Source organism: Papilio xuthus, unplaced genomic scaffold (genome assembly GCF_000836235.2).
Source record: "Papilio xuthus unplaced genomic scaffold, Pxut_1.1 DF825946.1, whole genome shotgun sequence".
Lineage (NCBI taxonomy): Eukaryota > Metazoa > Arthropoda > Insecta > Lepidoptera > Papilionidae > Papilio > Papilio xuthus.
In genome coordinates, this window is record NW_013532703.1 from 2,494,361 (window position 1) to 2,521,399 (window position 27,039).

At 32.3% G+C, this 27,039-nt stretch overlaps 1 protein-coding gene across 1 annotated transcript; it reads right to left on the bottom strand.

Moving 5' to 3' along the window:
- Positions 1–327: 327 nt before the first annotated feature.
- On the bottom strand, positions 328–26,786 carry Np (serine protease notopleural). Its single transcript, XM_013322041.1, has 10 exons — positions 26,536–26,786; positions 14,736–15,056; positions 8,932–10,332; positions 6,173–6,799; positions 5,878–5,958; positions 4,757–4,934; positions 2,645–2,797; positions 1,861–1,976; positions 1,249–1,404; positions 328–921 (listed from the first exon to the last, which is right to left on the bottom strand). The coding sequence occupies exons 2-10, from the start codon at positions 14,983–14,985 to the stop codon at positions 758–760; spliced, it is 3,126 nt and encodes a 1,041-aa protein (XP_013177495.1). The 5' UTR covers positions 14,986–15,056; positions 26,536–26,786; the 3' UTR covers positions 328–757.
- Between the last annotated feature and the right edge of the window lie 253 nt (positions 26,787–27,039).

The following is a 27,039-nucleotide window of genomic DNA, read 5'->3' on the forward strand; positions in this document are numbered from 1 at the left end:
TAAATCTTAAAATATTCATTTATAAATTCGATAATCGTGTTTAACCGATTAATTAAACGATGACTTATAAATACCCTAAAATAAAATCCTTAATTTGGGTTTCTAATGTCAAAACAAAATATATTTTGTAAAGATGTTTTGACAATGGAAACCAACGATAAAATCACACTAAATTAATGAGTTTATAAAATTCGTTGTCAAAAAATAATAATTTTTGAAACTCGAATTTACAATTCAAAATCAATTGTTTTTTATTTTTTTTTATTTAGTAAAACTTTAATTTGACTTAATTTTCAAATGTTGGCTAACAGCATTTCCATATTAAAAACGCAATTTGCTTAAACATAAACTCCTTATTGACATTCAAAATGTTTTAAATATGGTTTTCTATTTGTATTTGTTTTATGAGCAATTATTCAATTACATTAGATTTACCCTATGCTTAAGATTGTAAGAAAAGTTTCTAACTGTGATTATTATTTGAGCATAAAACTGGAATAATAGCAAAGTTGATTGACATAAGTTTGAAAATTTACTAAGAGGTATGTTTTCATAAATGCTTTATTTCCAATATTACGCTCTTAGTATGCAAGTGTGTATGTAGAAAGAAATATTCTGTAACTACCGTAAGAGTTGCCATACACGGAATCAATTATACAATCAAACTAAAAAGTTGTAAATAGCAGTAGTGCAACGCATTTTGTGGATTGTTGCTTTTACGTGTTCAAAACAAGAAGCAACATGAAGAGGAACCGGACTAAAACTGCAATATCTGGTTTATCCAGTCTCGAAAGGCGGAGATGCGCGTGTACACGCCGGGCTGGTTTGGTTCCGCGCAGCCGATGCCCCACGAGATGACGCCTCCCAGCACGAAGCGCGCGTCCCGCTCGCGCTGCACCACCATCGGACCCCCGCTGTCACCTGTGTTAAAGGTAGACAAAATATATTATATAATAACCTTTTTACCTTGCGAACCGATTGGACGGGAGTTGAACGGAAGGTAGTTGATATACACCGCTATATTTTAGGTACCCTTTTTTCGGGACCTTGCGGACAGGCAAATTTTAAAAATTGTATTTTTTTGTTATCAAACAACGCAAATATCGATTAATTTTACCCTCCAATTTAAAAAAATTAAGCAAAAATGAAGGAAGAGATTATTTGAACAGACTTTTCAGACAGAGGTTGTTAACTCGGACAATCTTATTTGAAACGAATAACAATATTATATTGATAATGCAATCTAACCTTCGCAACTGTCAGCTCCGCCCGACTTCCAGCCGGCGCATATGAAGATGTTAGGTATGTGCTCCGTGTACCCGGCCGCCTGGTACATCGCCTCGCACGCAGAGTTGTTTATCACTGGCACTTGCACTTCTTGTAGTACAGTCGGCAGGGGACCCTCTGATAAGCAAAACACATTAATTCGTAGTTCAGTTAAATATTATGATTTACAAACATACAAATAATTAATTACTAAGTCCGGTGCGACAGAGACTTAAGAATTTCCTTGAATTACCGCTTGCCCAAGCCATTATAATTATTAATAAATAGGTGTTGTCTGCGACTCTGTCCGCGCTGAATGAAAAAAACTTAATTAGTAGGCTAAGTGTTCTTCCGGATTATGTTCAACGAGATACATTCAGTCGTTCTGAATATCCATTCTAACTAAAGTCCATCTAAACATTGGAATTTATAATATTAAGATTTTAGTTATACTAACTATTGACACTAACAATCTGTTTTCCATTGCGTCGGTCAGTTAACATTAATTACTACAAGTACTCAACAACAAATTATTAATTTCATATGTAAGTACAACGAGGTATTAGGGGAGCATAACTTTGCAAGTACACTGACCGTCATAGAGTCTTCCCCAGCCAGTGACGTAAGCAGTCTTGCCAACGTAGTCATCGTCGTTGTCAGGCACACACACTGGCAAGATATTCGGCTGGAATGTCACTGGCTCGTAGAACCTAAAACAAAAATACATCGCCATTATTCATTACCAAAAATCGCCCCTGTTGAACATAGTATTTAATAATAAGACATCGTGAATAATTCTTTTTAACGTTTTTCTTAAACTTCTATTAAAAAAACATGAAAACGCACCATATCTTTTGAGTCTAATATTATCGAGATACGTCTAATTATTTTCGTTACACACTAGTACGAAAATCCATTCAAAAATTTACACGTAGTATGTTAGAAATGTCAATAGTGATCTACTAACCAAAAGTGAGCTAAACATTTTTTTCCGGTACGCTAACCGTTTAAATTGACCTTAATTCTTACATGCCATCGATAGTCACTAGAGCGTGTTTCTTTAGTCACTCGTCATTAAACTTGACCTTTATTTATAAAAACTACACAAATAAAAAAGTAGCGTAAATGGAATAGTACACGTTCATTGTATTATGTACAGTATTTTTAGAGCTATGAGTCCGTTGCAAAATAATAACACCAAGTATCTGTATTTTAATTCCTTTTAAACAGTTTCTATACATTTCACTATTATTCTTAGTTTTTTGTTCAAAGTTATCAAAATATGCCACAATTTTAAGAGAGATGCCACACGGGATAGTGGAGTGTCCCGCACCACCCGTCTAGCATATCCTTAATTGGTTTTAAACAAATAACTCACCTTAACAACGCAAGATCGTATTCAAATGTATTTCGGTCGAAGTGCGGATGGCTAGCCACGATCTGTACGCGGCGCTCCGCGAATCCGTACGGCTCGTCCTCTGTCGCTAAGTCATGCTCCCCTAGTCGCACGAGCAGCTCTGATGGTGGTACACTGAGGAGAAATACTTTCATGTAAGGCTAAAAATGTAAATGTTTGTGGTAAAATCACTTTAAATTAAAAGAGTTTAACTGCTAAACCTAGAGTCGTTTAAAGAACGATTAAAGTAAGCTATGCACAATCTAATTTCCACAAAATTTATAACTACGGAGAATATTTATAAATTTGTAATTTGAGTTTTATTGAGCAAACAATTCTTATACTTATTTTAAGTATTAAAACTGTCATCTTTTTAATGTTTTAAATTTATATTTATCGTATTTATTTAAATATCGTAATCTTTTACTTTGACGTAAAAAAAAAATACCCTCAGTTCAAGTCACATCGCGTGCACGTGAAATGCAAGTAAGTAATGTTATTTTATTTGCATATAACGACATTGACCTCTTAGGATCGCCGAATTTTTATCAGCTTCAACTGATATATATTCTTAAAAATAAATGCTTTAAAATAATCTGTTTTATTGATTTCAACTTTTTCTTATTCGAGCTATGACGTCACATAAGGTGCTGGTTGCACAATCTTATTTTAAACGGAACATACTCTCTTACATCATTAATAACTGCTATTCAAAAAAAAAGCAAATGCAGTTTGCGCAACAGCCAGTAAGTGTCGAGATATAAAATACATTGTACAATACGATGCAATAGCTCTTTAAAAGTTATTACACTTGAGGTTATCCGCAAATAACAAATGACAGCGTTGGTCTCATTGAAAGAGCTAAGATAAAGCTAAACTTATCTAAACTATACTGATTCGTGTCATTAGATAGAGATTTAAAAGTTGCGAAATCATGTTGGACCAATGTGGACCAACCGTGGTTTTTTGAGACTAAAATCTCCATTTAAAACATATTGTTATATCTGTTTCGTCAAAGATAATGACAGGGATGACAATATATTTTATATAGAGATTTTGGTCTCAGAAACCAACTGTAAGAGTTATTAGTAAGTGTAGTTTTAGTGAAGAAACGTGCACTAGGATGGAAGAGGCGTGTCAAATTAACCTTACTTTTTATTGTGTTATTATTTCGTATTCATTTATTTATCATATTTTTAATATAGTACATTTCATATCAAAAAAAATATATACAAGACATATTTTATTAAAAATAGAACACCACCGGCTGCGGAATCCCATGACTCAAACAACCAGTGGTCAGGGCTGCAGAGACAGGATCCTTCGCACGATGCGTGCGGTTTCTAGGATAACTGCCTTTTGCCCGGCCCTTAATCCAACTGTTTAGCGAGTCCTTCTTGATATGTGTTTATTATTGTAAAGAGAAAATTATACTAAATTTGAAAATTCAATTTGGAACATTTCAATTCAATATTTATAGTTAATACAGCACATCAGTCGGTAATCCGAGTGTTGAATATTCTCCACATTTATCAACTCGAATACATAATTACTTTATCATTTATGTTGTTGATTTCCTCAAGCAGACAATGACGTTTTTATCTCATCTAAATTTTTTTCTAATATTCAGTCTCGCTTCTCTAAATAATTTCAATGTTACTAACTAGACGTTATCAATGGAATGTGACTGAGATATAACTTGCGATTGTTCATAACTGGTTAAATATATAATTATGTTCAAATTCACGGGGTCATGTCATTAAGTTAGTTTTTTTTTTCACTAAGCAACGACACACTAGAATTTTATAGACTTTACTGCCTGTTTTAAGCGCACCGTTAGTTTTTTTTAGGAATAAAACGCCTCGATATGATACGATAATCGACTTCAGTGTATAGATATCAATATGTAATTTCTGAATGTGCAAGGCGCGTAGATGTGGAACCTGTCATTCTATTACTACTGTGAGCCGTCGCTTTGTTCTAGTTCAACTTATTTTAAAAAGTTAAAATACCTATAACAAATATTTATTCAATAAAACACAATAATAAAACGTGTTAATATATTATAATAGTGTTGATGTTATCCATACTCACTGTTCAACGCAATGCGCGGCTGTGATGGCCCAATTTTCATTCAAGAGTGCAGCACCGCACTTGTGGAGGTATGTAGAGGTCCTGTACTGACGCAGTGAGATCTGCCACGGCCACTGGCCGAAGCTAGACTTGGTGCCACCGACGATACGCCCCTGTGGCCAAAGTCGCCGACCGCACACTGCCAGCATCACCAACGTAGAGTTTATTATCATTTTTCAATCACAGCGATAAAAATCGTCCGAATAAAAACATTCAAACGCATATGCGTTTTTGCCTAATTTAGTTAAAGTAAACAGTCGCTTTTGTCCCGAATAAATTACGTTCGAATAAAAAAAAATTGACCTAACGCATATGAACGCTTTTGCCTAATTGCACTAAATTAAAAAGTTATAGTTTTGGCGCCATTTAGAAAATGGTGAACGTCACTTGTTCACGGCGTTTTTGTTAGACATTAGGTAAGTTATTTATATTTCAATTGTACGGCTTAACTTATTTACATTTATGAACAAGAATTTAAATTTTATTACATTTTTGCTAGTCATTTTTGAGTTCACTTATTTAAATTGTTATCAACTATGCACTCAATAATGCACTACGTCCTTGCGTTTGCCTTGGCAATGGCGTCCGGCCACAACGCGCGCGAACTGACAACTCTTTGTTTAAAATTTCTGAACAGAGTTGATTTTATTTTTTGTGGTTGTTGATACGCTCGGCAGCCTGGAGTTGTGCAGGCTCGGTGGTTCTTTGACCTGGCAAGCGATGCGTCATATTGACTTAGGGCACCCCGAAATATCGTACCAATTTATTCCAAATTCAGTTTACTCCATTTTCAAGATCCTTGATAAATAATTAGTAGCAACTTAACATGAATATTTTGCCTTTTAATAATATTCTTTTTGTTATTGTTTGCTAAATATTTATAATTTTATATGCGTTTGACGGTACACGGAAATCAACGTACTCAAGGATGCTGTGACCCTACAGAAAATTGCTTTTGACGTAATAACAATTGTAATAAACGAGCAACATTTCCACGTGCAAACAATTAATACGTTCACTACTGATTTTAATTTTTTATAATTTAGTGAATAATTTAAGAAAAAAATAGTATAAAATCTTACCGTCTTTATAATCAGACATATTGATAGTTTCAGGACTAATTGTAGTCTGTGATGATGCATTTGGATATATTGTTGTTGTTTCTGAAATCACAATAAAAAAATATTTAAAATTGCTATGTATATTCTCAGTACATATATAAGATAATAAACAAGGTAATATAAAACGGTCAACAACAAAAGAAGTATTAGTTATTGGTTTTAACAATATAAGTGAATTAGGTCGATGTATTATCAATAAAATGAATAAACCGTAATATAGTAATAGTAAATATTAAAAAATATCATACTTTCTTACCATTTTCATATACTCCAAGTGTAGTTGTGTCAGTGATATTAAAGTTTGAGACTGTTGTAACATTTTCTGACGTCAAACTCGGCGTTGATGTCGGCATAGTCGGCGACAAAGTTACATTAACCGTGAATTCCAGTAAAGGTGCTTCGGTCAACACAGATGTTGGTGGTGATTCTGAAGTCGGTAAGCTTGTGGTTGTTGGAATGGCAGTTTGTGTTGTTGACGGTAATGAAGAAGTTGGTGGTATGTAAGATGTTGATTTCTCTGTTGTTGTGACAGCTATAGGCGGTGTTGCTTCTGATGAAAGTTGAGTTGGTGATGTTTCTACAATTGTTGTCGGTGCTTCAGTTGTGGTTGTTGTTGTTGTTGTAGTAGGCGTTGTAGTTGTGGCGGGCGTCGTCGTAGTAGTAATAGGTGATGTGGTTGTGGAGGAAGTTGTAGTGGTAGTAGGTGTCGTAGTGGTGGTAGAAGTCGTGGTGGTTGTGGTAGGAGTTGTTGTGGTAGTAGTTGTAGTTGTTATTGGAGTAGTAGAAGTGGTTGTTGTAGAACTAACGACTGGTGTATCAGGTTTCGGTTCCAAAGTTGATATCAAAACCCAGCCTTCGGGTGGAGTAATTGGTGACCATACTTCTGAAAAGTAAGTAAATTTATTTTAACGAAATATTTGTATACCAGTAATTGTTTTTAAATTGGTTAAATATTCAATTATGTATTTAAAGAGAACAGTTTGTAAACTAGATGTTTTTTATTATTTACATGTAGCAGTATGTACATAAATGGAATATGTTAATGTGTAATACAAATATGTTCTTTCGAGTTGCAATGTCAGCCGAGAATTGGCACGAGTTGAAAAATTATTGGACCACTAAATGCTCGGGTCAAGTTCGGTTACTGGGTTGTCGAGTTTAATACTACTTTTGAAACTTGATCTTGAAATTGTTTTTTTTACTATTATTTAAAAAATCATAGTGTGTCTACACTTCAAGTGGTGTTGATGAACGCAAACCGTTATCTTAAGATTTGGTAAAGTACCAATGAATCAGCTACTCATATGATGATCTATTGATTTCTTCTACTACTACTACCGTTGGTTTGTGAGATCAAAAACTCTGTATAAAACATCTTCATCCCTGTCATAATCTTTGATAAAACAGAGATGACAATATGTTTTATACATTGATTTCGATCTTAGGAACCCGCGGTAAGTGTTTGATTAATATGTACATATATTTTATGTGATAATTAAAGGTTTACTCAAAGAGTTAAATAACGTATTTCATTTATATTTGATACGTATAACACGTATTCAAAATTATTTTTGTATGCAGCTTTTAAACATCGGTATCATACAAAAAGGTTTTATCGTGTACTAATGAACGATTCAAATTGTAATACTACATGTCCAAATATATCGCGGACAATATATTCAAATGAAAAATTAAAGTAACAAAAACATTATTTTTGATAAGGCTTTTTATACCATGTTCGTTCGAGATAAAGTTGATTTTTATAACTGTGTCTCCAATGTGCTTGTTAGTCCAAGTTTTTATATGCGTTTTTTTAAAAATTTGTTTACCATAAAGTTCAATGACCCAAGGTGACATTGAATACGCCATAAACAATTTAGGTTATTGAGATGAACATTAAGGAATATTGACAAGATGTATTTATTATTTAGATGCTTTGATAGTAATTTTTACTTTTTCGTCTCAATTACGTCGACATTTTATTTATAAAATCCAAACTGATTATGTTCTTAATCGTGATTAATAATAAATTCTATCCCGATTAATTCCATCAAAACATCGTTACATTTACAACGATTTAAAAAAATAACAAAAGCCAATAGTCGTGATCTGTTGGCAACAGTAAAGAAAGTGAGTCGGACAATTTCACTGGGGCAGAGCGACTGCGGGACTGACCTTACTGGGGTCATGCGCGACCTCGATACGTGAGTCGGTTATCGTTTCACGTTATTCATTTATCCATGAAACACGCAGTGTTAGTATACTTTAGTTACTTATAACTACGATTAAAAGTATAACGTACTATTATTGCTATTTTCTATAGGATATTGCATCTAATTTAGATATCTAAGGTATGATAAAATTATTGAGAAGTAAAACACGAGCATTTGGAAATACAAGACCGTATTAATACAAGGAAAATACCATTACATGTAATTTAACAGAGAGAGTTCCTCTCAGCTTACATTACAAGAATCTTACGGATAAGCCAAGTTCAAAAAAAAAATTACAATTCGCAAACTTGTTATGCCGTCATATGTTTATCTTAAACTTTATGACCCGGCAATAGCAATTAATTAGATGAAGCTTTTAACGTTATGTAAATATTATATCTTGTGAAATGGAGAAGTTTGTTTATCATTAAAATATTCGGAGTCTGTCGACTTTAGTGGTTATCTAGCGGTATCTTTCTGCCACCGAATAAAAAAACTAGTAAATAATATTGCAGATACTTAACAAGCTTTTGAGATTTAAAATGGAGGTCATGAATGGACTACCGGTGAATCATATAATGTCTTATGATGAGTCAGTGTATATAATGATGCGAGAAATCATTATTATAAGTGGTGAAGAATTCTAGACAACTAAAAGCTTTAAGACTTATTAGGAAATAAGTAAACAGTTACTCGAACATATTCAATTTTTTCTATGAAGTTGTTTTTTTATGAAGGGAATACTTTTGTCCACGTTGTAATGTGTTGTGTACAAAAAATTAATATGAAAGAAATTACATACCATCCGTGGACGTAGTCGTTACATCTGGTGCTTTTGTTGCAGTATCGACATTACTGGACCAGGTAACGAATGGAGGGAATTCAGTTGATGACAAAGAATTGGATGCTGTTGTCGATAAAGTAGTTTCAGTTATTGGATTAAATTCTTTTTCAGTTGTTGGTTCTACGGTTACTGCTTCTTCTTTATCTTGTTCCAGCGGTAAACTTTCCTGGGTTACTTCAGACACAACTACAGGCTGAGTTGTAGGTTTTTCTGTGATAATTTCAGTAGTTGGTGAAACATAAATTGTTGTCTCAGGTGCTTCAGTTAGACGTTCCGTTGGTGCTAATGTTGTGGTTGTAGTTAATGTTGTAGGGCTTAAAGTTGTAGTAGTAGTTGTCGTAGTGGTCATAGTAGTTGTAGTGGTAGTTGTTGGAACGTCTTCTGTTTTAGAGTTAGTAGAATTAATGATGGTGATGATAGGCGATGAAGGTCTTGTAAAGAGCGGCCTTACGCTAGATGATTGAGGAATTATTGTAATATTTAATCTTGGTGGCGAAGGTAAAGGTTTTTTGGTAGAGTGCCTTTTTGGTGGGGTTTTATATGGAGGTTTTCTTGTTGCATTATATACTGATATAGGTTTTGTTGGTCTTGGTTTACTACTTGGACTAAATTGTGGTCTTGTGAAATTAGTTAATGGTCGAATCGTAGGTCTCGGCTTGAATGGAGGTTTTATCGGTTTCCTAGATGGTATGGGTTTAGTGCTCCCCTTAGTAGTTGTTACAGTTGCTTTAGTAGTAGTATGTGGTGTTACCGTAGTACTTTCAATTTCATCATTTTTCACTTTGTCTGTTTCCAAATTCACAATATTACTAGATACTGTTTGGAAAGTGGAAAGTTTTATTGGTGCTTCTGTAATTGGGATAGCAGTTGGTATAACCTTTGTAGTTTGTTTTTGAGCTATATCTACGGATGTTGTAAGTAATTTATTATCCTCATTTTCGATTTTGTTATCGAGAGTTGTTATTTCATCGGATTTGGTTTCCAATACATCAGGATCTGTTCTATCTTGTGAACTTTCTGTTACACGAGACTCTGTTGTAAATTCAATAACCTTTTCTGTAGATGGTTTCTTTGTCGCTACACTAGTTACTTTGTTGCTTATACCATGAATTTCCAATTGTGGGTGAACGAAGTTTGCACTGTCAATTGAATTATCATCGATACTTTCAACTATTTGTGGAACTATACTTTTATCGGGCATTTGGCAACATGAACCGAAATAGAAACGGTCAATACAGGTTCCTAGGTGAGTACCGTTTGCTTTAAGGCAATCTATGGCAAACATGCATAAACCTTCTTGCGCCGATCTTCTTGATATGCATGGCAAGTGTCTTATATTTCTAGCTAGTGGCACTGGACCTGAAACAAAATTAAATTACATTAAATTTAATATAAATACAATGCGTTTTTAAATAATATCTAAACAGACTATGAACTTTTTACGGTGTTTATAAAAAGGGCTAAATGAATAGAAGTATGATGTTAAGGAATTAGGTACAGTTAGTTTTTATTATTATTTTAATATCTGTTCAATTATTACTTATGTTAACCGCCATCTATCGGCAGTAATAAAAATTATATTGCCTTCTTTAAAGCCTTACTTAATAAGTGTTTCGTAAACCGAACACTAGATGCCAATGATTCGTTATAGTTGTGATTTTACAGATTGAATTTATTTGAGTTGAAAGGATTATTTTTGCGTCTATTTTGCTTAGGCCTGTATCTAAATTTAAATATATTTATTTTACCAATAACAATTATTTAGTTATTGTGAACTTTCTATATAAAAGACTTCAACGCATAACGACTGAGTTAAGTTAAATTAAGTACATTTACGACACATGTGTAATAATTGGTAATTATGTCATTATAGGTAAAAATATTTTTTTCATTCTTATCCTCAATTATTTTTAATGAATTCCATAACTTTATAAAAAGTAAACGCATGTTTTATAAAATCTTCCTCGTTCCTGACATGACATACGTTGAATGTTACATATTTATCATAGATATATAATACAAATAAAGACTATTTATACCATGACCTCTTTTCGATGAAAAAACGAACTTAGTCTTGATCATATGTTGAGATCGCTAGAATATATTTCTTTGGACTCGTATTGTTGTACCGTTAACTTGATCTGTAGTGACAACGTCAACATTTTGGCATCTTAACCCACTTTTGAGCACTTTGATAGAAAAAGTTTTAGGACAATTATTTTAAATAGTTTATAAAAATGTAAAACTTAACAAGATTAATTCGATATAATTTAATTTACATGACAAATAAAAGACAGTCGAGTACGATTGAAATGTTTCGTATCATTTCTATGAGTTTAATATCACTTTCAAACATACACACGAAAAGATACCTTCAAATAATCCATTAATCCATCTAAAATTTCGCATTAGATAAGGTAAGATAGTTTTTATTATTCCTGCTGGTCATAATAGATAGAATGTTCAAGAATATAGCCACTAGTATATAAAATAAACAATAGACAGACTGATTACAATGAACAAAAATGTAGTGAAACAGATTAAAAAATTATATACATAAAAAAAATAACTTTATTCAAGTACAATGTAATGAATGCGTAATTAAAAAGATTCCAATCTTTTCCTTAAACGTATTAGCGTATAGTACATTCAACATCGCAAAAACTAAGGTCAATCATCTTGATCCTTTCAAACAAAGACAATTTAAAATAATGAAAATAGTAGAGAGTTTCAAAATGTTTTAGTCTTGTTCGTTATTTATCACTACGTAAGATTATTCAAACCAATCAATTTTAGAGTTCAGTTATCATGTAATTGTATAATAGTAAAAAATAAAAATACCTAATTGCGAATTATCTTAATTTGTATGGTCTTAAAACTCCATCTTTTAATTGTAAATACTTGTATTCTTCTGTCCATGATATTAAAAGTATCAAAGTCAAATGAACTATAAGCAAGTATAGTTTTAGAAAAATGTTATCAAGGGATCTTAAGGAAAGGTCATTGTACTATTTAAACTAACATTTTACTCACGGTTTTAGAGATAAGATGACATTAAGTCTAACAAAGTACGTGATGTGAGATATACTCATAAGAATCATGGCAATATTTCAAAGCATATATACATCTTACTATGTTTTGCAGCATATTTTTAGTGTATACGTTGGATTTTTCCAGGTCAATCTTAATGCGTGAGGACTGGGATAATTTCACTGTAGCCACCCTGGAAGGAGGAAGGCGCTCTGTCGGATCCAAATCGGAAGCTATGTTAGGTAAGCCTTTATTTGATTAATTTAAGAAAATTAATTTCTAGTCAGTGCAGTACTTAACGCTACACTGGATTAGACAGAAATCAATATATGTACGTCTAAGATCGAACCCCGTCATTTATCAATTTGGATTTAGATATTCGAATGTCATATGTATATTTTGGAAGGATAACTTCGTGGTTAAACCTACATATATTGGCGAAGAAATTCAAATATATGTGTGAAGTCAACCTGCACGGTTGACTATGGCTTAGTCTCCCTTAACTTGGGTAGGTACCAATGAGGACATTTATGAGCTAAGCCACGACTACAAATTGAATCCCCAGAAGTTCCCTTCGTTTTAGTTCAGTAGGAAAAAAATGATAAAGTTAACAAGTAAATATATTTATCCGGAATCCATTTCGTGCCTACATATTATCACTGAAACGCCTATCTGCCGTGACATAACACAATCGTATCGTATACATCCTTACAATGTAATGACGTAATTAAAAAGTCATAAAAAGTAGATTCGATCTTTGGTATGAGGTGCATTGACCGCACCCAATTTAAATAACCAAGTCGCAAAATATAGATTGAATTTATTTGAAAAAAATACAGCTTGTATATCTAATGAAAAAAAACTTCTTCGCGTGAAACGTAGTGAGTGTTTCTGTTGTGAATCAGCCCAATGGGATTTTTTTCCCCTTGGACTGAACAATCGGTGGGTCGATCAGCCCAACGGGAAACTTGTTATAAAAAAAAACTCCTGACATAGTGTCGTTGCCACGTCAGTCTTGGATTTAAATATAAAAAATGTATTTGTTATTAGTTTGAAAAAAAAAAACACATTGAGTTGCGTTTTCTTATAAACATCCTAGTAGCAATGCTAATACCATGGCGATTTTCTATTCATCTTGCATTATTTTCCTAACGTGGATTTTCACTGCTGAATGTTGGTGGTGTACAGCTTTGGTTTGTCTAATAAAAAGGAGTAAACTTTAAATTATGGCTTGGTAACGGAAATTCCCGTTATTAATAGCATCGCTAGCTTCAAAAAAATCATTATATTATGTCATTATTCACATGTTTCTAATTGAATTAACACGTCTGTAATTATAGCAAGTCGATGTGTAAGGTGCGGTGCGTGGGAATATCACTTAGAGATCTTTGGCCGGTGACACACGCGACCTACATGAGTCCTTTAACAAATAAGAAAGGAAGTGAAAGTGTGGCCAAAGCACGCAGACAATTTCTACGAAATTTTATGCATGTACCTGCCACGAGTACAAGTGCTTTGACTTTACAGATAGATTGAAATGTGGGGCGTATTTATACAGGCTATTTGGAATGCCTGTTGGGTAAAATATACTATGAATTAAATTTAGCTTAGCGCGTTAGCTGTGTAGTCCCTATGCCTTTGCTGAACGAATAGAAGATCCGCGTCGCCGATCCAACTTTGGATATACGGAGCGCGCGCTACGCGATACTTGCGTCGTGTTATCCGTTACGCGTCCGTCGTTTCCTTGGTCAGGTAACTTAAGTTGCCTGACCTATTTTTCAACAAATCTTAACTGGCTACAACTAAGTAATCTGTTAGGAAATATTTTTCATCATAAATTATTTGAAAATAATATTGAATGTGTTATTTTTTTAAAAGGTTTCACTTTCTGCGTTGATTGTTTTGTCGTGTTGTTAAGTAGTAAAGCCTTTACAAGGCATCACTAATCACCTTTCTCTGTTTACGGTAGCAGACTCCATTGTCACAATGTAAAGTGTTTTGTCAGTGTGTCAAGGTGTTACAAAATATTTCACGCTTCCCCTTTCTACACCATTTGCATATTTAAGTCAACTATTTAATATCTAGTCAATGAGCGTCTCTTCTTTCGACAATTTTTATCGAAGGTTTTTTTTAATTTGTTAATTGATTCTTAAAATTATCTCTTCACGCATTAAACTAAGCTATGAATTCTTTTCCTTAGAAAATCTGTTTTTTTGTGATGATAAATGATTGTTAATAAAAGTATAAACTTACTATAATAAATAACTAACCGTTACAAAATAAATGAATTAATAAATACTATATTAAATAAACCATATACTAAAACTAAACCAAACTAAATAATATAAAAATCGACCCCAAATCGCTGCGCTCGAACGGTAGGGTTCCCAACAGGCTGGTGGCATTTCCCCGTTGGATAACCAGGCTCAACCTTTGTCCGAAATGCGCGCCAGTCCTTGGATCCCCTGAGGCGTTAATAAAAGTTCACAAAAAGATGTAGAAATATATGACTAAGCTTTTAAATGCGAGAAAGCTGGTCACAGAGAGATGTCGTATTGTTTTATGTAACACAAGACTTAAACAGAAGAGAGGTGTGAGTCATCATAATATTGTTTTTCGAAGAAATAAAACGAAATAAATTAATTCATTTTATTATCTAATTATCGAAAATGCGCTGAATCATTAATTAAATATGTACGTTTAAATGAAAGAAAAATAATATAAAAAGTTACCTTGTAAATAATCCAAATTAAGTATCACCGGACCCGCGGCAACAGAGTTCAAATTTAAAAACACTTGAAAAAATATTAAAGCAACTGTAAAATTTAAACATATCACACGAAAATTGTTAACAATGCTTAATATTGAACATTTCGCGTAAATATAACTGTCACTGGGTAGCACTTTACTGTCTTCTTCATTGTTCTGTTCTCTTTTGATTCTGGGATGGCTGTAAGGCCACGTGTTCAGAGGTGGGCCCATTTTGAATGTGTATGCTTGCAGATTATCCCAATGCTATGAATGTTGCATTGTTTTGTAGACTGGAGAATTATCTGTAACAAAAAAAAATATTTATTTTTAGTTAATACTGTAAATTACATCTTACTAATGTTATAAACACGAATGTTTGAATGGACGGATAGATGAATATTTGTTTGAAGGTATCTCCGGAACGGCTAAACGGATCTTGATGAAATTTGGTACAGATGTATAACATAGTCTGGAAGACCACATGGGTTACTCATTAAGTTTTTTTTTAATTCCGCGCGGACAGAGTCGCTGGCGACAGCTAAGTGTATGTGTGTATTATGAGACAGCCCTATTCAATTGCTTAAGCATTATAAACATTGTAAATCTAAGTTATCATTCAAGTACTCAACATACCACAACAAGATATGTACACTGTATTTCCGTACTTGTATTGAATTACTACGTAAAGCTTCATTGATCAATACAACTAGCAGTCTTGTCAATGTAAAATTGTATATCTTTTATATTAAATTCAATTACAAAGTTTTTAACCTACACCTGACGTAAAATCAAACTTGAATTAATAATAACAATAGTAATTATAATAACACACTCGCTACACAGTTGGATTAAGGGCCCGATACAAAAGGCAGTTATCCTAGAAACCGCGCGCATCGTAAGAAGGTTCCTGTCTCTGCAGCCCTGACCACTGGTTGTTTGAGTGTTCTATTTTTAATATAATATGCTTTGTATAATATATATATTTTTTTTTTGGATATGAAATGTATTATTTTGGATATTTTATTAGAAATATGATAAATAAATGTATATTTTATAATAATAAGGTTTTATTATACACCTTTACTAGGTCTACCTGTATTAAAGGAGCCAATGACTTCCTATAAGTTACATTGCGTATGTACAATTTTTAAAAGTTGAGCAATAATTTAATAATCTAAAGAGAACAAATAATAGTAACTAGAAATTATATCAAAAAAAAGCTAAATTAGTTAAAAATTAATAAATGTTTAAGTGTACCAATGTGCGTGTATGTGTTGGGTATTCGAACGGGGTGTATGTGTGTGTCTGTGTGATTTATTAATAATGTGAATTATTTAATATGATCAAAAAATTGGATTTATGTTTGTTACCACGTAACTCAAAAAGGTTCAAAGAAATCCTGATGAAATTTGGAATATATATACATTATAGTTTGGAATGGCGTTCAGACAGTTTTTTTTTAAATTCCTAGCAGTCGAAGTTCGTGGTTGACAGTATTTCGTTGTAATTTTCCCTAGAATTTAATTTTCATCATACCTTTTACCCTTTACACACTAGTAACATTATAAACTGGTATAGTTGTCGCTTAGGTCTAAGTCTGAGCTATCTAGAATTCAGGAAGTGGCGAGTGACCAGACTGTACAGTTAAACGAATCTCGCACAGCCGGCTCGGCCTGTTTGCGCGGCGTTTAACATTCGATTCCTTTCCTACTTGCTATTTGTTAACATTACGACCTAAATATTTTAATATTGCTCGTTTGTTGTATATAATATTTATGTATCCCCTCGTAATAGTTAAAGCTATTTAAAGAGTGTAACAATTATATATTAAAGATAACATTGAGGGTTGATCGTTTATTAGAACGGTTGCTTCTATTAAAAAGTTTTCACTGGCACAAAAACTGGCGACGGCTAGTCTCTAGAACGGCTGAACGGATCTCGATTAAATTTGGCATACGTATAGAACATAGTTTGAAATAACAAATAGGCTGCACTAATTAAGTTATCTTATTATCTTCAAACACCTATCCATCCATCCACATCACATCCATCTAAACATTCGCATTTATAATATTAGTAAATTAAATAAAAAGCAGCTCTTCAAGACATAATTTCGAAAAAACATAATAATAAATAGTATCCTATGTCCGTCTCCTGGCTCTAAGCTACCTCCTCACTAATTTTTAACCATATCGGTAAAACCGTTCTTGAGTTATAAATAGTGTAACTAACACGACTTTCTTTTATATATATATAGAAGGATTGACGTTATATTTCTCGTTCATTTGTTTCATCGTAAACTCATCCTAAGTAACAATTGGATTTTTAAGCAATTTCTAAATATAGCTTCTACACTACGTAGTGTACGTGTTGTCTTTTGTGTAACCAGATAAATATTAGCTTAACTTTCAATCTGTCTGAGCATCAAATGATTTGTACATATATTTACTGAGAACTGTTAATTAATAAGGGTTAGTGCATTGAGGTCAGGCGACGCGGCGCCTCTAACGGTTCGTCATTTTCCTAGCGGACCAGTAGCAGTCATCTCGCCCGCACACTAACGCAACAAATACTTGAACAAACAAGTATTAAGTTATAGTCTATAGATTTTAGATTATCTATGGTATTATTAAGTAACATTTTTATAAATGGGCTTCTTAAACAACCTACAAGTATATTACATTCTAACCAGCAATTATATTATATATAAGGGGGTTTCGGGGGCGATAAATTGATCTAGCTAGGAATCATTTTTAGAAAATGTCATTTTATTCGTGTTTTATCGATAATCAACTTAAACATAAACTTAACTTTTTCTATCGGTAAGATCGAAAAATGTTATTCATATTTCATCATTTTATTAGTAATTCGTGCTTAAAGATAATTTCCAAAAAACAGAATTTTAAAAAAAGAAATACCGAGCGAAGCTAGGTCATCCAGCTACTTATAGTTAAAAGCGCCAATAGCCTAATGGCTAAGGGTACGGATTTCCGACCACGAGGTTAGTGGTTCGAATCCCGCCATTCGACTATTGTCGTAAACCATATCCTAGCACAAGCCTAGAGCTTAGTTGAAATGGTAAAAGAAATATTAGTAAATTTACAAAAAAATCTGCTAATATTTAAAAAAAAATATCAATTTCATCTAACCATAAAAAGTAATTAATCTTTGGATCAATCTTAAGAATTATGTGACCTTTAATATTGTCGTTTGTTAATTATAACCTCTGTTATATCATATAGAAATGAAACTTTGCAGGTTATAAGTGTAAACGTGATAATATACAAAGACTTAAGAAGATGTAACAGACTCCATTGTCGTTTTTTTTAAAGTGGAACATAATACTATAATATTAAATTCTCCTTACGTATTTAATTCAATAAACTGTTATGTAGAGAAATTTCAATTTATTTCATTTAATGAAATGTTTTCACTTATACTTGTAACAAATGAACATATGACAATAGGCGAAAGTGTCTGAACAATACATTGATGTGCAAATAGAAAAAGTGCACTTAGAAAGTGTTTCAGGCATTTTCTCATTTGTCACATCGATACAGGTGTTAACGAAGTTCTAAACGACAATACGTCCAGTTTGAATTTGTAACAGTTTCTAATAACAAAGAGATTTTAACAGTATCAATTTGTGAAGATAATTAAATTACGATGTTTCTATATGGGCTTCGCTTTTAGTCGATAAGTAAGTATATATTTGCTGTCCAAAGAAATCTATTAAAATACTATCTGTCGCCCGCGACTCCGTCCGCATAGATATGTAAAAAAAACTTAATTAGTTTAGCCTATGTGTTCTTTCAGACTATGTTCTATACGTATGTCAAATTTAATAGAGATCCGTTCAGCCGTTCTAGAGATATCTTCAAACACCCATCCATCCATCCACATCACATCCATCTAAACATTCGCATTTATAATATTAGTAAGAAAAAATAAATAAATAGTATCCTATGTCCGTCTCTATGCTCTAAGCTACCTTCTCATCAATTTTCAGCCATATCGGTAAAGCCGTTCTTGAGTTATAAATAGTGTAACTAACACGACTTTCTTTTATATATAGATTATTAAATAATTCTACATTTTATTTACTCTTTCATTTACATAAACCACAATGTTGTAAGTTATTACCAAACGCATCTTAAGTCCCATAATCTTTATCGAAAAGTAACTTACTGAAGCTTTAAAAAATAAATTCTTAATTTTTGAGTGTTCCATAGTGAAAGCACTAAGTAAGACTTTCAAAGATAAGCTTTTAGTGTTTTTACATGTTTTTACTTAATGTACTTAAATGTAACGTAAGTAAGAACCGGTTACATCGTAATGTAGACAATGTCTGCTTTGTGGCTGAACTAAAACTTTGTGCTTGTTTTAGTTTAGTTTTTTTAAAGCAACTTTACAACTAAAAAATTTCAATATTACTTTTTCTACTATTTGTCATTCTTTCTTATTATTTTTTTATCCATTTATTTATTTTATTTTTTTTTGTCTTATTGATATATAAAGTGCAAAACTATACCGAAATTTGCAGGTAGTAATTTCGATATAAAAAAAGATTTTACTAACTTTTTTCCATTCATATCGATTAGTTAAGTTATTAATTAATTCGATTAGTCTCGCCTTAATTGTCGAACTATGTTGTCTACATCGCGGTCATAGGAAAATGACCGATGTTCAATCTAAATCGCCCACGCGACTTTCACACACGCTAACCACGACAGGCCGCCGAACTGCTAACGGTCCGCGCGACTGACATACATAGGAACCCAGTATACACTTACCCAAGATTATACCAATGTATAGACAAATCGATCAGAACTCGAATTTACCCGTAATTTAAAAAAATATCACTGTCAAATCGATTGCCATGGCGACCATATACATAATAAAGTTTTAACAATACCATTATTTAGACAGTTCGTCCAATATAGCTAGTAAGATTATTAAGTGTCCATGTTCACAATCTTACAGTGACTACAGTGGCTGGGTATGTAAAAGGGCTACTTATAAAGAACAACTCAAAGCTCCATTTTGTCAAGCACACATAGTTCCACGTATCATGAGATTAGACTATACATATTGGTTTATTACATTAATTTGTATTCTTGTCTCGTGCATACGTTACATGCGGTTGTACAAGTTTTCTGAGATAGTTTTGTTAGAATTAGAGCAACCGAGGTGCTTAGTAGCTAGTACATTTAATTCGATGTAAACATGTAGTTTAGTATGGCATAATCTTCATTAATTATAGTTAAAATAGTTGTACAAAATCAGTCTGTTTCTCATAAGTAATGTTGTATTTGTAACTCTACTTTTAGACGCGTGCTTTCATTACAAAGTCAAATGTCAGAATGATTAGTGAGGGGACATAAAAGTCGACATTTTGGTAAGGTTAGTGTTGTGCTAGTACTCCGGCACTGTGTCGGATTTTTTTCCTAACACTACATATATCCCGAAACAAATAAGTATGTCATTTAGTTAATATAGTTAACAGTAACTTATGTGCGATTTTTTAGACGAACAGTTATTCATAAATCCGCAAGTTATGAGTAAAAATATATCTCTGCTATTTTAATATCCGGTGAAATTATGATAGCCTCTTCTATCTCCTACCAGTCGCTATTAGTCACAAAAAGATATTATCTTAGTAATAATCGAGTTTCCGTAAACGTTAGTTGATATTACTTAAACGGGAGAAACCCACTCGATTTGTAGTGAACTTTCTATTGATGGTAATTATATCATTATCTCCACATCAACGCAATGCAAATGAAGCAAATTAAAAAACCACGATCTCTCATACTCGTTCATAGGTTAGTATTCTCGATTGGAAATTGTTTTTTTTTTTTCAAAGAATGAGAGATGTTTTTCAAAAAATATTTCCATAGTGATAACTCAATTATAACATGTTTTTTTATATTACTTATCGACAATGTTCAATCACTTCTATAAAAAATACCTGACAGTAATAAAGTATTCTAGAAGTTTTTAATTTAAAAACTTTTTTTTTCTCTCAGTTTATTCCACCGAAGACCTCCCATAAATAAAATAAAACCCAATTAAATTTTATATCTCCGTAATGGAATTCGGCGAACTATAACCACATTTTGTGCAAACTGTCGATACCAATTAAGAGAAGGTTTACTGTATTTTTATACACTAATATGTTGCAAAGGTTTTCTCATGTACTCTTTTTGGGTACTCAAAGAAAAAGTTTTCTTTTAAAGGCAAACACTTATATCTGTATAAGAGAGTTTTATAACAAACATAAATCACACGGTCGATTGTTCCGTCCACGTAAAAATTAGGCATCATTGTGCCCACGCGTGGGCCTCGTAAGACTGAACTTAACATATTATACTTAACCGCGAGTTAAGAACAGAGAACCATTACCTAGTGCGAGCGATTAATTAACATAAAACGATCCAAATGAATTACATCTGTGCAGTTACCATGTGTGACAACTTCTAATTAGCTTTAAGTTTCCATTTACATAATTATTACATTGTTCGTTAGCTGAAGTCCTGTTTATAAATAAATAATAAAACAAAACAAAACAGAACATAACAGAACAGAACAAAACAAATAAATAAAATGTATTAGAAAAAAAGAAATTAAATAAATCAAAATAAAGAAAAAAAAATGATCGTTGATCTGAAAAATGGTTGCTATTTCCAGATATTTTACACTTGTAATAGTAATGCGAAATTAACTTTAATATAATAATTAATATAATTCCATAAGCTTTTAGCAAATAATCCGGCTTCTCGCATTCGGTATATGATATAAATAACGAAAGTAAACAATTTTAAGCCAAACGTCAATCTATTTTACACTCATAGATTTAAAAAAGGAATTTTTAAACTACGCTACATTACTGTAAACTTCACTGATAACTGACTGACTTGATGTTTCTTTAAGTTCATTTACGTTTCTTTTTTCACTTATTTTAATTGATTTTACATATGATATATACACTTAAAGAAATAAATGTCTGACACAATACGTTACAATTAAAGAAATTCCCCAAGTCAAGTATTAACGGAAATACATCGCTTCTCTCCAAACCAGAGTACCAATTAAGATGCCTTACAAGGCTTCCGAATTGATATATTACCATCAGATATAAAACCGTTTACCCGTTCATGTGATAAAATTTCATAAACATTATTTTTATAACAGAAGGGGGGGGGGGGCAAACGAGTAGCGGGAACACCGAGGTGTTCATCAGCAATACCAGAGGAACCGCAGATGCGTTGCCGACCGGAGATGGTGATAAGCTCATTTGTCATACTTATAAAAACCGTAATTTTCATAATATTTTTTTATTGCTTGTGATAACTTTTATGTATATTAAGATGGCAAGGGAATATAATTTCGCATGTAACATACAAACAGCGGGTGTTTACTGTAATGAAATATTATTGAAAAATATCTTTAAACATTATTACTTCTTGGTAAGAATTATTATGTTTGGAAAGGGTAAAATGGATTATTTTATTTTTAAAGAATGACGTTTATCGGAAGATACTTATGTATATCTAAGAACTATGATATATAATCCATATATGTTTTCATTTAAGTAATGTTAGAATTATTCTACTCAATCCTTTTCTATCTTACTAATATTATAAATGCGAATGTTTGGATGGATTGATGTTTGTTTGAAGGTATCTCTGGCACGGCTTAATGGGTTTTGATGAAATTTGGCACACACGTAGAATATAGTAAGATAGAACACATAGGCTTTTTGAGTTTTTTTATAATTCAGTGCGGATGTAGTCCCGGGCGCCAACTAGTGATTATAAATGCAAATGAAGAAGTACAGTTATATAAAAGTGTAAAATATCAGCAGGCTGTATCGAAATATCAACATATATCAGGTATAATGTATCAAGCGTGTCGTTATATTCATCAGCCATTATTGTGTGTAAATTAGTCAACATTTTGGAGCATAGAACAGTTACTTGCTCGTCGCGAATATTGTTTTTTATGATCGAATGATTTCACGGTTTGCAGATAATTGGAATGAAATCATTGAGTTTGTTTTACTCTTTTGTTTAGATAGAGTTCATTCTTGACTCGTTTGAATAATGACCACTAGATTAACTTAATATTTTTTTTTAATTTCGTTTATAATTGAGAAGTGAAAATAAACTTTTGTAATGTAAGGAGAAGTACTTAATAGCGATTAATTTTTGTACACAAATTTTACTTGTCTGGAAAATCTTAGATTACGTACGTGTCATAATGTAATGTATAAATTGGAAAGTTTAATTTTTCTAATTAATAAAAACCTACAAATAAGAGAAAAATTTAAATGTCATAGTTAAGTTTGACCGAATATATATATATATATATATATATATATATATGTACATTTAAGCCTTGTGTAGAACATGTTTTCGTAACCACGGGTAAGTACGGGCACCTTCATTAAACGAATTCCTGGAAACCCTTTTCCTTAAGGGGATTAATAGAACTAGTCTACACTAAGAAAAATATAACAAAAAGGGAACGACGGTGCAATTAATGACTAACGTGAAAGGAATTTATGGTAATCTGTTTAATGTCCTGTTAATATCGCCATGAAAAAGACATCAACGCACCAGTGACTTTTTTCCTAATTTATTGAGTTTAAAACATGACATTTTTATAGTCAAAAAAATTAGCGCTCTAAAAATATTTTGAAAAAGAATAAATTGCACTACTTAGTTCATTAAAATAGGAGATTTTTTTGTTGTGTTATCATCTTTATGATATTCACGTAGCGCATTTTATGTCTCACGTTTTCACTTAATATATAGTAGAAATAAAATATTTAACATAAATGATTTTTTCGAGACATGAGAAGTGTAAACTTACACCGAAAGTTTCATCCTTATCCGGTATGCATTATGCAAAAATGTCACTTATTTTTAGTGCTCGTAAACTTTCACGAGCGCCGCTGCAATGCGGACTAAGTACCTTCATTTTATGTGAATAAACATTCAAGTTGCATACAATGTTTGAAGGTTTATATGTTACATACGATTAAGGACGTTCAATATAAACATATTTACATGTAATGTAAAATATAGATAGAAAGATTACGAACACCGCGATTTAATATTCTTGGTCTAAAGCCTTTGTACAACAGATAACGTAAATCTTCGAAACTCGGCGATTTTAGTCGCTAAGCATGTAATGTCAGAGCTTCGTACACAGCGCGCATCGCCGAAATTACTATTTGTCTTTACAACAAATTGAAAATAAATCTGGGTATTTGGAATCTCCAATATATTTCGTATCCCAGTAATCCTATTATCATTAATTTTATTTATTATCATTAATATCTTTTGAGTATGGTAAGGTTGTCCCGTAACTTGTTTCATCTCATTTTAACATATAGTTCGATAAAAAATTAAGTTTTAACTTTAGATATAAAAATTTAATTGAAGAATACAAAAAAAAATTACGAGCGATTCTTTAAAGAATAAACGGAATAAAGATGTACAAAATGCCACGAATTTAATATGAAATTTGGGCCAGCATAAATTACATCGCTTTCGCCATTCGATGCCTTCGCAAAAACGACGCCAAGTTTTCATTTTCGATCGTAAAATATCTCTTAAAATTACCAAGCGGTAACAAAATTTTCATTTCATTACCTCAAATTCATTACCGTGTTTTGATTCATTTATCAATTAAAATAAATCTTGAATTTATGCAAAAGTAGCGTTTTATGAAATTAATAAAATAAATCGAACGATCTTGCTTTTACCTTTCATTGATTTACCGTTATTATTGTCAAAAGTTTAATATATGTTACTTTTAATTTATGATGTATAAAAGTGTTTGCATGAAAGTAAAATGAGAACAAACGAGAATTATATGTAGAGCAAAGAGGTTCGAATAACGTACTGGCAAGTTTGCATTGTCGAAAGCCATAAAAAAATTTTTGCTATCCTTGTTTTTCTCAAAGAGAAGAAGGACAATACTTCTTGTAGAGATGTTTGGTCGCGAAATTCACAGCAATATAAACTAGCTTTTATCCATCTACTCTTATAATTGGCTTTCAAACATCTAAATAATCTATTTTTTATTCCAAGGTCGAGATTTTTCCTAATAAAGGTGAGGTCCCTTATTAAGTTAAACCTAGAATTAATTACAACTTTATGCTAATGCTAGATTAATTGGTATATCTAGTAAAATATAAATATAATACGGAATATCTTCACGTTTGCACGAATCTCGCATACATATTATTAATTTGGCAGTTGACAACTTTGGAGGTCAATAACATGTTAAGAATCTTTGCTCCTTTATAGAGAATATTTTTGCAAGAATGAATGAACTATTTGAATTATAAATTAAACTTTATTAATTTAATATTCACATATAGACTGATGTATCCTTTAATCTGTTGTTTTAGATATCTCAAAACGCATATAGAAATAATTAAAAACATACTGAAAATGGAGTGTTTTTTTTTCAATTTGTTTGAGAATGTACTTATTTATTTACTCATATGTAATTATGTTTTTTTGTATTGAAACTTGTTATAACTCAGATGCTCTGCTGAGTCATTACATTATATGGTTTAATGATAAAAAACCGTGCTCTTTGTAATTATAAAATACTAGCTGTTGCCCGCAAAACCGTCCGCGCGGAGTTCATAAAAACTTAATAACAAACCTATCTGTTCTTCCTGACTATGTTCTAAATCTATGCCAAATTTTAGCAAGATCCGTTCAGCCGTTTCGGAGATACCTTCAAACAAACATCAGTTCATCTATCCAACCAAACATTCGCATTTATAATATTAGTAAGATTCTTTTTTTAGTAGGGATGTACATGTTTCCCTTATAAAGTGCAGTCTTTTGTTTAACAACTTCATTATAATGAAGATAAAAAATTCCTTCGTGGTGAGCGGGACGCAGGCAACGCGATGTTAATGACCCCGCCTCGGAACCTGCTTATCTGGGCCTTATCTCAAAAGTAAGTCAATTGAAATGTAGACATTCTTAACTACAACACTTATGGTCAAAAATACAACTTGTCTTTACTATCCTTGCAATTAAATTTAGCAATATTTCATTCTTAAAACTTCTTTAAATTTTATAAGAAAAAAAAAAATTATGTTCGTAATGTTTGATTAAATAATGACGAAACTTTTTTCGCAGTGTTGCTTGAGCAAAAAAAAGAATAATAATTATGAAAGTGCGGGCCGACGGTTTGACACCGAAATCGGTCGGCCGCGGCTCGGGTCGGATTCCATACGGGACCGTGTTTCGATCATTTCACTGACCTACATTCACTCACAACACAACTGGCCGCGCGGAAAACGTGAACTAATCGCACTTCTGTTTTTATTTTTTTAATTCTCAAAAAAAAAACAAACAGTATTTTAATACTGTTACAATAAAGAAGAAAAATAAACTATTTATTAAAAACAATGTAATATACTGAGTTTTAAAATCTCCGTGTTATTGAATCTAGGACGGAGGTTGGACTTAATGGTCTAGAATCTAGGTAGTTTCCTTTATATAAACTTGTTGGTTTTGTTTGTGGTGCGGGCGCAGTAGGAAGAGCAACAACCTATGATTGCAGGGCCGTTATTCCCGATCGTCTCGGCTGAACACTGATAAGTGGAAAAAACGGCAACTCTTTCAACCATAAACTTGAACTTTAAAAAACGGTCAGGTGTTATTTTTTTTAATTAACGACTTATTTAATGGTAACTTAGAAAATTTAGTATTGTTAATTTAGATAAATAAATTAAGTTACCTGTAATATTAGAGTCCAAGATGTATATTCTCACAATAACGAACTCATTATCCACCGACACATAGACAACAGTTATTTGTACTAAAAAACCGATAATTAGCAAAAGTTATATTAATAAAAGAATTTGAGAAAAAATGTTTTTACGTTCAATGTACGTCGATTTTTTTGACAAGCGCGCGCGCTTTTTCTTGAAGTAATTTTTTTTATAAAGAAGCACGGGCGTTCGCCGCGAAGCCTTGACCGCTACGAGACTGCGGCCACACTGAACGAACTATCGTTGCAAGTCGAGCCAAGTTCTCTTGCCACTTCATGTAAATTACTTTCCAACAGTTACTTTTCGCTTCGCTGCATTCATTCCGGTCATCTTTTGTGCTTTTTTGAAACTAAGCTTTTCATTGCCGTGTAGTATGTAGAGCTTTGAGATACGTTATCTGAATGCGAATAACGTTTTAACGACTTAAACCATTTAAACAGTACAGAAATATATTTAAGATAAGGTAATGC

Bases quoted from the DNA above. Each gene is read 5' to 3' on its own strand.
- Np (XM_013322041.1), bottom strand. From the start codon at position 14,985: ATGGGCCCACCTCTGAACACGTGGCCTTACAGCCATCCCAGAATCAAA. The intron at 4,935-5,877 runs GTAAGATTTTAT...TGATGCTGGCAG, and splicing joins TATGTCTGATTATAAAGACG to TGTGCGGTCGGCGACTTTGG. The intron at 2,798-4,756 runs GTGAGTATGGAT...ATTTCTCCTCAG, and splicing joins GCCGCGCATTGCGTTGAACA to TGTACCACCATCAGAGCTGC.